Below are 14,721 nucleotides of genomic sequence, written 5' to 3' on the forward strand. Positions count from 1 at the left end.
ACACACACACACACACACACACACACACACACACACACACACACACATATATAAAAACCAGTCACAAAACTAACTCCCGATGGTGCGATAAAATGTCTAATAAATGTCGTGGGGACATATATTATTATATGTGTGTATATATTATAATGTTAGCTTCTTTCCTGTACGATTTTACTGCAGTCACCGATGGGTACGGGTATTTCTGTGATCAAACACAGCTGACGAGTGCTACGGCGTGGGATGAATAAGCCCCACGCACCAAGCATAAGATTATTGTAGGTATAGGTATGTGCGTATTTATATTCCTCGAAACTATAACGCATTTATATTGCATATGTGTCAAGGCGGACACACAGTTCTGTTCTATTTAGCCTCGAGGTAAACGAAATCATGGCTCAGTAAAAGCTATTTCGAAAATCGATTTTTCCCCAGCCGATGACGATGCGCCTGTCGTATCAACAGTGTAGTTCGAATATATTTGTAGTAGAAAATGTTATTCCGATGTGGAATCAAAACCGATTAGTTTAAATCAAACTTAATGGCTGTTATACACGGGAATAGGAAAATAGTTGCGCTTAATTTTTACGCACCCTAGTCGTATGAATAATTTATTACCGATTGGATTAGAATGACAAACATTGTTACTTTCGCATTAACACTAAACGTAGTTTTATAATATTTGCGTGGCTTTTAGATTAACTATACGTTTTCCACGAGTGTAATTATTGTTATTGATATAAATCCAACTTAAGGATATTTAGTAATCAAAACTATCACTATAATCGTTAGATACAAGAACGGTTATTTGACTACAATTTAAGTAAATTTTACTTTTTACCATGGGGTACAGTAGGAAGGGAAGAATGATAACAATGAAAAAGTGATGAATATACAAATTCATCAATTTGTCATTAGGACATGTAAACGGAATGACGTACCTTGGCAAAAAATATGCCGTTTATGCGGATACTCGATTTGTATTTATAAATGGTTTATTGTTAACGTTAATATGGTTTATGCATTATTAGAACTTGTAGTTGTCATTTAAAGTAATCATTGTAGTAAATTTTTTGTGTTCAAACAATTCAAAACTAGTTTTTAAAAAGAAAAAAAAAACATGAATGAATTGGAAAAATACCATGAAAATTAATTTTTATACGACGTCTGTTTTTCTTTTATTCCACTTTATTTTAAAATAACTAACATTAACTTCAGAAAAACAACATAAACGATTCATATTTATCTTTGAATACATAATTTATACTTTGTATAAGATATATTATTTTATGTTTAGTAAATTTAGACATTACGATATTGTAATAAACATTTTTTCGAACTCATTCTTAAAAACTCCACTGGTTGTTTATTGAAATTAAATTTTTTTTATTGTTTGATATATTCTTTTTAAATTTCGATTACTTCTAAACAGTTGATCGTGATTTTATAGGATGAAAGAAATAAATATTTATATTATATAATAAGAATAATCTACAATATGTGACAAAATTTCAAAATATAAAAAATTACAACTTGTTGAAAAATATCGATAAATTGCCTATAATTAGCAGTGTTACACAAATATAACTAAACATTTATCTAGATAAAGATAAAAAAATAGCTCAAACCTAAATTATCTAGATATAGATAAAATATAAAATACTATTTATTTATAAAAATAATTTTAATTTTATTAATTAACTTACACTTTTTTTTATAAATTGATACTTAAAAAATGTAAATAAATTAAAATTTACTTAAATATAATGGGTACCTCCAATATAAATAACGAACAAAAAATATTTATACTATATACATTTATGTTTGGGAAATAATGAATAATAAGTACTTAGAATATATGCTAGTAAGAACTTATGATAATATATAATAGGATATTCAATATATTTTTATACTTACCTGTGATCAGATGTGAAAGTGTATGTAACTACATCAAAATATGAGTATATTTCAACAAAATTTAATAAAAACAACAATGGTTTTTTAATTTTTTTTTTTTTTATGATTCTCACATTATATTTGCCAATCAAAATCAAATATTTCTTATGATTTTTCACAGAATTTATTTCAACTACACTCGTATTTGATAAAAAATAAATATAAATATTGTTTTGAAAAGAAAATCTATTTTGCAGTACATAATAAATATGTAAATTATTTTAAATTATTATTGAAAAGAAAACAGTTAAAATTATATTATAATTTTCTTTGTCGACATTGTTTGAAAAATAATAGAGTAAAACAAAAAAAATATTGATATAATATTATTAAATAAAACAGTATGGAAACATCGAATGTATTGTAAATTTCATTGACTTCAATCTCGATATTATTTCTAACTTTACAGTGTTCTTATTTCAATCTAACTGGCGCAACAATTTTAGTTGAATATACATTATTACTTTAAATATAATTCATTGAAATTTAAAAAACTAATCATTTGGATGGCCAGTACATTTTCAATTATCATGACGTTTACCATTCATTAAAGTATCGAAATCCATAATAATAATTTTATTTGAAGTACTAGTATAACATAATACATGTCACGTATATATAATACTATAAATAAGATAAACATATCAAAAATATTGTGTTGTTGATATACGTTTATTACAATAATTAGAATTTAATTACTCAATATATTAACATTTATAGGTGAGTTATCATTTTTTTTTTGTAATATTCTCCAAGAGATCGTTAGGTAACCAATAATTAATACATACTCGTATATATATAAATATATATTACGATATCGAATTTTTATTTTATCGATTCATAAGATTATACATACTTTTAACTCATATTTTAAACTTAATTGAAATGCATGAATGCATGATAATATACGAGATAAAACGAAAAAAAAAAATTGATAACATATATTCACAATAATTTTAAATTACTACTGGTAAACGACAAACATAAATACGAAAAATATAGGTTAGGTTAGGTTAGCATTTATTTAAATGTAATTATTATTGTTAAAGATGAAATTATGGTGTGTAATTTAATATTAAGAAAATATGATGAAAATATGCTTAACATTTTAATGATCGTTTTTTGAGAGTATATAGAACTATTTAGAGTGTTTTCGTGAGGGTTAAAAGGTTAAAAGATTAATAATAATTAATTAATCACTTGCGTGGCACTTGTACACTATACGAATACTTTTGATGTGGTTTTTGTTTAGCAATAGTATTATAGTAATAATCTAAATATTATTGTAATATAAAATCATGGCCAAATGCTAAAATTGATGAAATTACTGTTTGAAAACATGCAAACCAACTGCTGTTATGAAAAATTAATATAATACACGTATAATATCTATAAATAGCATAAAACAGTCGTCCCACGTTTGTCCCTATGTATGCTTAGATCTTTAAATTACGCAACGAATTTTAAAGTGGATGTTTTTAATTGATAAAGTCATTCAAGAGGAAGGTTTTTTTGTAAAAAAAAAAAAATTACAGAAGACTGAAAAGTTCCCTATACTATACTATACTGTACTATGTTTGTGGTGTGTTACTATGACAATAAGATAAGATTATTATTAGTATTTATTGAACTGGGTAAATAATACTTTGTACAAAAATTATATTGTCATATCTGGAAGAATTTTTCGTTCGAACATAGGTCGTATTACAGTAAATGTCAAAATTGCACGTTTAGCAAGATATGAAGAATCGTTAATGGAACGTTAGGCTTGCCTAACAAGCTTCGAGATAGACATTGAATACAGAGAGCCAGAGAATCGTTCGCGCAGACACATGGTAACACCGAACAAAACGGACAACCGAACAGCCCTTTAGCTTGCAAGCACATTGACCCGATGATCACAAATTTCTGCAAATTTATTTTATTATATATCCAGATAATACCCGTGCGTAGACAAGGTGGGTCACTAGTATTATATAAATCACAATTGTGCATATTTCAAATACCCCAGTGACTAACGAATTAAAAAAGGCACATTGAAATAGTACAGTTCTGGCATACACAATAATATATTATGGCTGCTGTCGGACCCGGACATCTCGGCCGTCTCAGCATAAACTATTTTGGCGTGAACCCATTTCGGCATGCATTCAATTCTTTTAGACTTATATTATTTTATTTGATTTTTATTATAAACTTGCTGTATGCCGGTATAGTATATGATTCTAAACACGTTAAATACATGACATTTTTATAAATTATATTATGCGATACGGCATCGGCCAACAATAATAATGATAATAAAGATAATAATGATAATACTGATTACCTCTTTAAATATTTAATTTAAATATTTATAAATACAATTAAAATAAACTAATGACAACTAATATTATAGGCTATGCCCCTTAAAAAACTAATGATGTCACGATTGTTATAATTATTTACAAGTTTTTTTTTTCTTTTATCTACATCGATATAGGTACTTCTTTTTTTTTCGTGGGGGACTTTTCCCAGCTTTTAATTGATTATAAAATACATCACGACCATATTGTACTTTTGTCAAACAAGAAATGAATGTCCATAAGGTTGGATACTGCACATCCATTTGTATATTAAGTCGTCTGTTGGCTGCTTTGGCATAGTTGTTAGTTCGGATTTATAAATCAAATTAAAAAATATGAGTCTAAAAGAGTTGAATGCATGCCGAAATGGGTTCACACCAAAATGGTTTACGCCGAGACGGCCACGCCGAAATAGACACGCCGAGATGTCCAAGACCGGACTGCTGTATATCTTCCACTTTTGAATTATTAAACAAAACCTTTCTTTGTGCCTCGTTTATGTTGATTTGTGCTGAAAACCTCAACATTTGTGCTTTTAAAATTTCCGAAATACAGACGTTTTCATTGGTGGTACTGGGGAAATGATTGCACCCCACTTTAATATTTAATGATGCCAATGATTCGTATCTCGTTTGTGCTAATTTGTGCTGTAAACCTCAACATTTGTGCTTTTGAATTTTCCGAGGTACAAAAGTTTTTCTTAGGTGAAACGCTGGAAATATTAAATGAACTTTTGACATTTACAATTATCAAAAAACCGTAATTTCAGTTAAAATAACTTACATTTAGTCATGTAAAGATAGTTTTAATACTGGTCCCTTTCAAATTCCAGCATCTAAATTCTAAATTGCTTGTATAATATTGTTTCAATATATTTTTATATGTGTAACTTTCACATATATTCGAATTGGTTATACAATAATTTACAATCGCACTATTAACAAAATTATTGTAAACTCTTCGGAGTATTTGACAATTTAAAATTACAAGGTGCATATATGTACATTGTATTAACGTGTTATTAACGTGTTCATAAGACTAATAAATCATTATTACTATTATACCATTATGCAACTGTCTTGCGTTCCGTTATAGACCCTACACTAAAACCCTAATCGGGAAATTACGAAAAAAAAAAAAAAGAAAAGATTGGAAGAATTTTCAACAGACTAAATATACAAAAATTTCTAAAATCTTAAAGGCAAGAATGAGCAGGACATGTATAGTGGGCAAAGGAAAAACTTATACATAAGGTCTTAATCAACAAATCTTACGGAAAAAGACCAAGGATCAGCCTCTGCCAACGTTGGTTTGATAGAGTAACAAAGATTTGGAAAACCAAGGGACAACAAGAATTAAAGTTGCCAATGATCAGGGAATTTGGGGAAAATTGTGGGTGTGGCAAAAAGCCTTAGTGGCTTGTAAACGCCAAAATAAAAAAAAATATACAATTTGATTTTTTGTGCATCGTACCGTGAAACATGATTTGATAATCACACATGTAAAACAAAAATACGGTACATTCTGAATGAACGTAAAAAAACTAATTGTTTTTCACGATTACAGACCTGACTTTGCCTTAACAATATCTGAAGTATTTTTTTTTTACTGTTATAGGACAATTGTATAAGTACGTGTTTGGAGTATGATAATTGTTAACCATCAATATACATAAATGCTTATGTTAATAAAAAAAAATGCTTGTATGATAATAACGATGATATATACATTACCCGTACTAAAATATAAATATTATTAAATAATGCAAAAGAAAAACAATGTCATAAATGTGAAATATAGTAAATAGAGTAGACCCATCAGAGTAATTGTAAATATATAAATTATTTTACGGTGCTGTGTTTTCTTACTGAAAATATTGTGGTTAATTGAATATATTCTCATATTTGAAAAATTAAATTTTACGCTCGATTTTTAAATACTATATACGTATTAATTTTCCTTTTATATTGAAATATCTAAAATGAGTTCCCTACCTATCAAATTTCATGCAATAAACAATTATGTAAATTATGTGTTACATGCTGACATTAATGTAAAATTGAAACTTAAAGACAGAATATTTATTTATGACATTGTAGGTACTGTATGGTTGTAAGTACTAAATACCATAACTAAAGGCATGATTTTATATTATGACAAACCCTTGAATCATAATGTATATTATTACAATATTATTATCAATTATTTGTTCTTGTAAATATCAATAGTAATAATTACTATTACTATTTTTTACTATTTTTTTTTTTACTAGCATTCCAAGTAAATATTAAAATTATTGTAATATTTACTTGGAATGCTTATGCTAATATAATATATAGCACTTATAATTATATGTACTTTATGACAAGGACAAAGATACTTTTATGAATCTTACGTATTGCTATGAAAAACCAATTTTTCTATAATTTAACCAAAATAATGAAATCTGTGTTAACATATAAATATCATCAAAATAAAATAATTTTTTTTATATAAATACATATACAATAATAATAATATCAACAAATTAGCAGTTACCTTAATTAATAATTACTAAACATATTTTAAGAATGAGATCAATTAAATGCTTAAAATAAGAAGTCAATTTTACAAAAATTTTAGTAAGGAGAGGGTGTCAAATGTTGTTGGCCTAGGGCATTATTGGTAGTTAGAACGGCACTGTATATAAATCTATATAATATGTTTATTCTGTAGGATGATAATCAATGGTTCAATGTATAACTCTTTATTTACGTCACTCTTATTTGTATAGATACCAAAAAAACTTTATACCTCAAATGTCCATCATTACTTTAGTTTAAAAAATATTTCTTGATGAATTGAATAATTTATCATTGCTTTGCTGGAACCATTGAAGCTAATGGTATAATATTTGGTTAGTGATTTAATTTCATGACATGGAGACTTAAGAAGGTCCCTAAGAAGGGACTTTTTGAAATGCTAACCCCTAAGGGGGTTAAAAAGGGAAAATAGGGTTAAAAATAGAAAACCTTATTTCTTAGTCGAATATTTTGGAAAGGGCTAAAAGAGCAAAAATATTATATTTGGTAGGATTTTTTTTGAATAATTTTAGAGTTGTTTCTATGAAAGCTTTGTGTATAGAACTTAGTCATAAGTTGATATTCGTGCTCCTGACAAACGTATTTAAGACCACTATTCTTGGGGACATAAAAACTGTAATATTTTTTATTTATATTTAAAGTGTGTACGCAAATATTTGCGAATGCGCATAATTATCAATCCTTAATTAATATTTATTATCATTAATTATTCTTTACTCATAATATTTCTTATACATTATTAATATGACATCAATGCCGTCACTATTAGAAACCAGCAAGTTATTTTCGTTCATATTACTCTATTGAATCATAGCTAATATATACATATTAAGCTTAAAATACAATATCAATACAAATACATTTTTTCAATAATAAATGTCTGCATTTATTTTATATGAATGATATGATGAAACAGTGATGGAATACTTTTACTTAAAGAGTTGATTAAAACTAACATGTGAAGTAGCAAACAAATTAACCTTGGTTGCATACTGCAAAAACTTATTGCAAAGTTAGATTGGTCACCTTGTATAGAATGAAATTCAAAACGAACTCCAACACTTATTACTCAAATAAAATACAATTTTAATCTAAATAATGATTTCGATACTCACGATCATCAATTATTATTTAACCTTGATGGTAGATCAGATATTTTATGATGAAATATGTTTTTTATCACTTTTTAGTCAATACCTCGATAATGCATACTATGCATACAAATATTATTATCAACGTAAATCGATAATTGACATTGCAAGTGTGTATAATATATCAAAGTAATCAGTTACTTCCGAAAGTAAATTTAACTTCCTTCGTTGCGGTTCGGTCTCTACATTCTTTATAACTTTTGATTAATGCTTTCGGAGTTAAACACGAAGTGTGAATATTAATAATTGAAAAATAACATTAACAGAATTGTAATGGACTTTATGCAGTATGAACCTTACGTAAACAATAAGTGGGTTCTGTATATTATACCATTTGATTACTCAGTGTCATTTTCTCCGCAAAAATTACTCATTCTGTCCAAAGTCATAATATACTCCTTTATCTCATGATCACGAATGATAATAATACAACAAAGTAAAGATTCTAATACACGCATGAGAACATAATTCGTGAACATCAAAACAATTTAGTATGATGTTAAGTTTATATTATAGTACTACCGACCACCGATAAATTTAAATAAAAAAACCTTTGATATGATATTGTTTTATCAACTCTTTATTAATTTTTTTAAGAGTAAAAATAAATTGTGTTTAGAATTTATTGTACTTACCGGATTTCGGCTAACAAGAGTAGACGTGTCTACGTGAGATACATTTCTAAAATACCAAATAATTATGACAGAAGTGATGATAAAATAAAGCGCGATATTTTCCATTTGTAAATATTATACGAGTACATTATACAAAATTCAAAAGCTTGTTGAAATAATCTTCTCTGAACAATTTAATTTTTAATTTATTTACATGTATAGTTTACTCCTGGCGACTTTTGACAATCAAATTAATATAATCAACACATTTAAAGTAGTTAAAATATAATAAATTAATTTAAAAACAAACAATTAATTACGACAGTAAGAGATTACAATGGTATGTATTAAAATTACACAGCATAATTGATGTATATACATGTACGGATGTTTTATTAAGTTATGCACATAACAAAAAGTATGAAGTTATCCTTATATTTTTTTAAATATTTTATATTTAAATGAACAGGTTTGAATTCTAATCAATGTGTGTAATGCAATAAAAATAAGTTTAAATTCGATTGCATAAATATCCTTGGTATGTCGAAGTGAGTAGATGATTATTACATTTATACATCAGAGTACTATTGGATGGCTCAATATCGATATTTTTATAAATAATCCAGATTCAAGAAGAAGAGTGTTGGTCGAAAATAATGTTAAGGTGAGAAAAAAATTTCTCAGTAATCCTATGGTAAGATCGCATTGCTTTAGATTTATAATATCCAGCAGAAGTAAAATCCAGAAGCTCGTGTTACAATGTCTCCGTCAAACTGTGTAGAGTACAGACTCTATGCAGTCGAATCACGTAGAATCCAGCAGCTTTTTATTATGATAAGCCGATTTTATCTCCACGATTTTTATCCGCATATACACTCGTATATTTCAAATTGGTTTTTCGGGATCATCGCCCGCTCTTTTCTTTAATATTATTCCAAATAATCATTTATATATATATGTATTAATTTAAACATAGTGACTTCTAGGTGTGATGCTCAGTAGTTCACCAAATTAAGAATATCAGAATTTATATTTTATTCTTTACAGTTAGATTTACATTTACTAACTCAATAAAGTTTTTAAATCAACGTGCATTACAAATACTACATTTTTACCCAGAAATTTAATTCAACTAATATTATTATTATTTTTATAAGTCTTAATTTTTGATTTTATACAAAATATTTTATATTACAATGAATAATTAGTATGACTGTTATTCAATAAACTTAATGGATTTTCGAAAATTATTTGTCAAATGGAAATAAAGGTAAGTACTTAATATTAATAATAATAATTCAAACTCTTATTTTTTTATTTTGAAAATACAATAATCGTAATAATGTATAAAATATGTATGTAAATAAAATAATCAAATATAATACAAACTAAAACAAAAAAATCAATATTCAACAAGCTGAAAAAATGACTGATGTGCTTTAAATAGTAGACGGACGTATACTCAAGTTCGGACTGAAACTTATACTATTTATAAATGTATTTTGTAATTATGTTAGAAAACTATTGGACTTATTAGATATCTATTTGATAGGAAATGTAATATATACCTAGAAAATCATATTATTGTATTTATAAATTTCATATTATCACTCTTCACTATTATACTTCAAGAAAATTTAGTTTTGATTTCAGTACTGTTTGTAAACCAACATAAATATACTTTTAAATATCGTGATGATCATCATCTAAGTATTTTGAAAAATCTAGTTTCACCATCACCAGTTTTTAAAATTTCTTTAATTTGTGCTTGTCTAACTTAACCTGTCATTATAATAATTAGATTTAGAAATTATATATACAACAATTCAGTACTCAGTTGATTATTCTGGTAGGTATTGTTATTTACTGAATTAGAGTTGTAGTTTTCAACTCTAATTTTGAATGTGGTTCTTAAAAAAAATGTATCGATACTAAAATTATACATAGATACTCAGTATTTATATTAACTATATTATGTTGAGCGTTCCAGTTTTTTCCAATAAGAAAATTCCGTAATTCGTTATATGATGATGAAAGGAAAATATAATCTGATCCAAGCCAAAATTCAAATATTATTCAAATGTGTTAATATTGAGAGTAATAATCATCCATCAATCATTAATAATTGTTTTTGCTGATCGAAACAATCGACTAACATCACAATGGATTTTCACAGATTTTTAGGAGCATTTAAATTTTGTACACAGTATATTGATATTTATATTTTATTACCTACCTACTAAAATCCCACAAAAAACTATTTTGTTCAAAAAGGGTGTTAACGTTTTAGATGGCTATTGATTATATTATTTAGTTCGTATTTGGTTGCTGATTTATTGGTATGGTTTGGGTTTTTACATACGTGTTTATTACGAAAGAATTTTTTTTTTTTATATCATTCACTTACATTTTAACAATTTTGCAAATATTCTGTAGGTTATTTGTTTTTTAAAATACCGAATTAGAGCTTTTAATGAGCACTTTGTGATTGTATCGAAAGTTCAAGTATATTTCGTCTAAAAAAAAATTAAAAATATAGTTCTTTCGAACACTTTTAAAATTAAAAACTATTTCGGGACAAATTCGTTGTTTTCAAGTGAATATAAGGTATGCATGTAAGTGCAAAGAATCAAACGTATAAGAGAATTATGTCGAAATAACAAAATTGAGTGTTTGCTTTGTTAATACCACTGTGAATTGCGTTATGAAGGTTGATTTCTTTGATCTATCCGGTGCAGAAAATGTGGCGTACCATGCATAATCCCATTGAATATCAAGAAAATATAAAAAAAAAATAAGTCACCTTTTGTGCAAACGGTGTGTCTGGAAAATAACAAAATAAAAAATTGGGAGGAGCTCAAAAAATGTAACGACAGTCAAGTACACTTTCACGTTCGACAGATCGGCAAATAAAAAGAAGTAGTTTATTTTTATTCTTCAATTTCCTCGTGAATGCTCAAGTTAATAAAAAAAAAGTAAACAACTTCTAGGTTTATTTCTATTTAATTTACCATGCACACTGACTTCTGATATTTTTTGCGTATAAATCTCGAATGCTAGCTGTGTAGTAAATTAACGTGATTATTCATGAAACATGTACCTACAAAACTGTAAAGGATACAAGGAAAATTGCTCGGTTCATAAATATTGTAAATATTCAAAACTGCCACAGTAAGATGTTTCCTACTGTTTTACTCGCTGAGACCTATATCCCATGAAAAAACAATTTATATACATTTTTTTAATTTTTTTTGAGTTTTAAAAACAATTTTATTGAGGACTACGATTGTTAAAAAGGCTATGGCTCCCTCATATACACCTGTTTTCAAATCGATGATCGTTGGGTGGACAGAAAACTTATCTCTAATAAATTCATTCTTATTTTTATTTTATTTTAAATTATTACACCATTAGCGGCTCTGTGAAAAAAATAATATTATTCATAAAAATTAGAGTAAAGGTTCATAAAAAATAAAAATATATTTTCAAACTCAAATTTTAAAATATAAAATAGATAATTGTATACTATTAAACTATAACAGAGGAAATCACTGAATTTGGTTGCACAGTCATTTATATATAATCAAGAAAATCACTGTTCACGAAATGAGCCTTTAGCCTGAACTGAAACCAAAAATTTATCATTTCCTTTCTTAACCAGAGTGTCTATTCCTTTCTTCCCCATCTTACATTTTTTTATGTTAAATATATATATTTATGTTAAGTGTACACATTATATTGTTTTTGTCTGCGTATGTGTATTATCAACAATTTACAATTTTTTCCTAACACTTCAACACAACAAATTTCATAATTTTATTTACTCGAATTATTGCTATTGTGACCTTACCGCATTTTTGAATACTTGACAATATATCTATGTTATACAATATATATTGTGTTACACATTTACGGCACTACCTTATTTTTTTTGTTTTATGAACCAATTTTTTTATTTAAATTAACAAAATAGCTTTAGATATTAAAAATGCATGATCTTGTTCAGTATCAAGTTCCAAAATAAACTTTGGGTATTTTATTGTGTGTTGTTATTGAATTAAATTATTATATTCAAAATAAGAAATTATTTTAATGTACGGTTGTCTGTCATGGCATAGATGTTCTGTAAACTCAAACGAGGATCAATTGATATTTATTACCTTTATATATAAATATTTTAAAATATACGTTCAGTCTGAAAATTAACTGAATCATATAATTTATTAAAACAAAAATATAGATTTAAAATATTGTAAAGTGGGTGAATAAAAATGATATTGACAGAAAAAATTGAACAGAAAATTTTCATGATTTAAATATATAAATAAATTTGATTAGGTCCATTTATTTGGTTTTATAGACATACATTAGTTACGCTGAAAATAATATGACTGGGAAAGATTAATTCATATGATTATTATGATTTGGATAGTAGCTAATTTATTACATTGAATTATGTTTATTTTAGATGTGAATTTTTTTATATTTCACAAAACTCTTATTCGACCCAATTTACCTTCGTCGATGAATCGTTTTATATATTACTATTCCTTCATACTTATTTAATTTATAATTATTTACAGTTTAATATTATCGACGTATGAAATATATTATGAAATAGTTGTAATAATGTGATCTGTTGTTTTAATTCGTAATTTTGTAAGCATATTATTGAACAAATATTACAGAGGTGAATTTAATAACATATAGATTATAATTTAACATGACATTATAATTTATTCAACAATTTCAAAAATGTTATTAAATATTGTAATATAATCCCATAAAACTTGTCGCATATTACTGAATTAAATCCTTTCAAAACAAACCAGTAGAGTAGCTAGTGGCTATATAGTATGATGTTTTTTTATTTTTTAAACAAAATATTTAAATAGTTTTTACACCGACTGGCTCTTATGCTAATGTACTGATGTTTACTGTGATTTCAAAAAAATATGATATGTAAACAAGCTTTTTCTTACAATAAACTTAAAGTATATCATAAGACTTAATGATGTATATCTATTATTATTAGTTCTGATGAAAAATATATTTCTTTACGGGATTATGCTATTTCCAAGTGAAACAAAATACTTTACGATTAGTTCACAACGATATATTTTCTAGAAACGAATATTTTATTATTTTTTTTTTTTATGAACTTAAATAGACATAATATTTATGTGACAGAACTAACGAATAATGCCAACAATTTAATAAATTATTAATTAACATGACGTGGCGATGGTTTGTTGTGGTATAAAAAAATCACCTTGTCAATCGTAAATGGAACCGTGTATTCGTAGAAAATATTTTCGTCGTCGGGCGACTACCGTTGTTCAAATTGCAATTGAAATATTTATAAATTGTCGAATTGCCGTGTACCATCATAACGCATGGCCACCGTCAAGTCCTCACATCATTATTTCCCTCGCGTCCAGTGTTCGGGATATTTCTCGTTTTCTAACCGGCCGGCACGATCTCCTCCGTCTGTCCCTGATTCTACACGGCCGATCTGATTGCCCCCCCATCACTAGGTGAAGAGGTTTGTAGTTTCGACCGTTTGACCTCCAGTGTATGACTTTTACAGTGGTAGGGGTGAGCGGACACAAAGCGTAGAGTGGCGTTTAACAATGGAAGAGGCAGTCAAGGTGTCGGAGCAAATCATCAGTCAAACCGGACGTTTTAATATCGCCCGGATATCCATTAAAATCGTTGGCGGAAAACCGAACAGTAAGAGGGAATTTGACATGCGAAAAAATAATGAAATAATATACATATACATATATAAAATAATAATAAAACATTTATTAATAGACATTATATATATATACAAATTTGTGCAGTGTATTTAGTTAAGAAAATAAGGGGTGAAAGAATGTAATCTATAATATTCTATACTGTATATTAATTAAAACCGTTGTCGTGTTTGCTTTAATACAGTGGTGGTTTACTATGTACATGTCGCTATTATTTGGATTTGTTAACGATTGATGGACGATCCCTTGGACTGATAATTACAACGATGATAATAATAATAATAATAATAATAATAATAATAATAATAATAATAATA

At 26.8% G+C, this 14,721-nt stretch overlaps 1 protein-coding gene across 2 annotated transcripts in view; it reads left to right on the top strand.

Annotated features, from left to right (window-relative positions):
• LOC112681662 (B-cell receptor CD22-like) overlaps window positions 1-14,721 on the top strand; it is a 356,479-nt gene that overhangs the window by 150,634 nt on the left and 191,124 nt on the right. The window contains exon 1 of one of the 2 annotated variants that reach the window (XM_025551938.1): window positions 14,274-14,378. The exons of the other annotated variant lie outside the window; for it this stretch is intronic. Within the exon in view, the coding sequence (XP_025407723.1) occupies window positions 14,279-14,378 (100 nt within the window). The 5' untranslated portion in view covers window positions 14,274-14,278. Of the gene's footprint in view, window positions 1-14,273; window positions 14,379-14,721 lie in introns of those variants that run through there. 2 annotated transcript variants of the gene reach the window in all.

Source organism: Sipha flava, unplaced genomic scaffold (assembly GCF_003268045.1).
Source record: "Sipha flava isolate LNK unplaced genomic scaffold, YSA_version1 194_pilon_pilon, whole genome shotgun sequence".
NCBI lineage: Eukaryota > Metazoa > Arthropoda > Insecta > Hemiptera > Aphididae > Sipha > Sipha flava.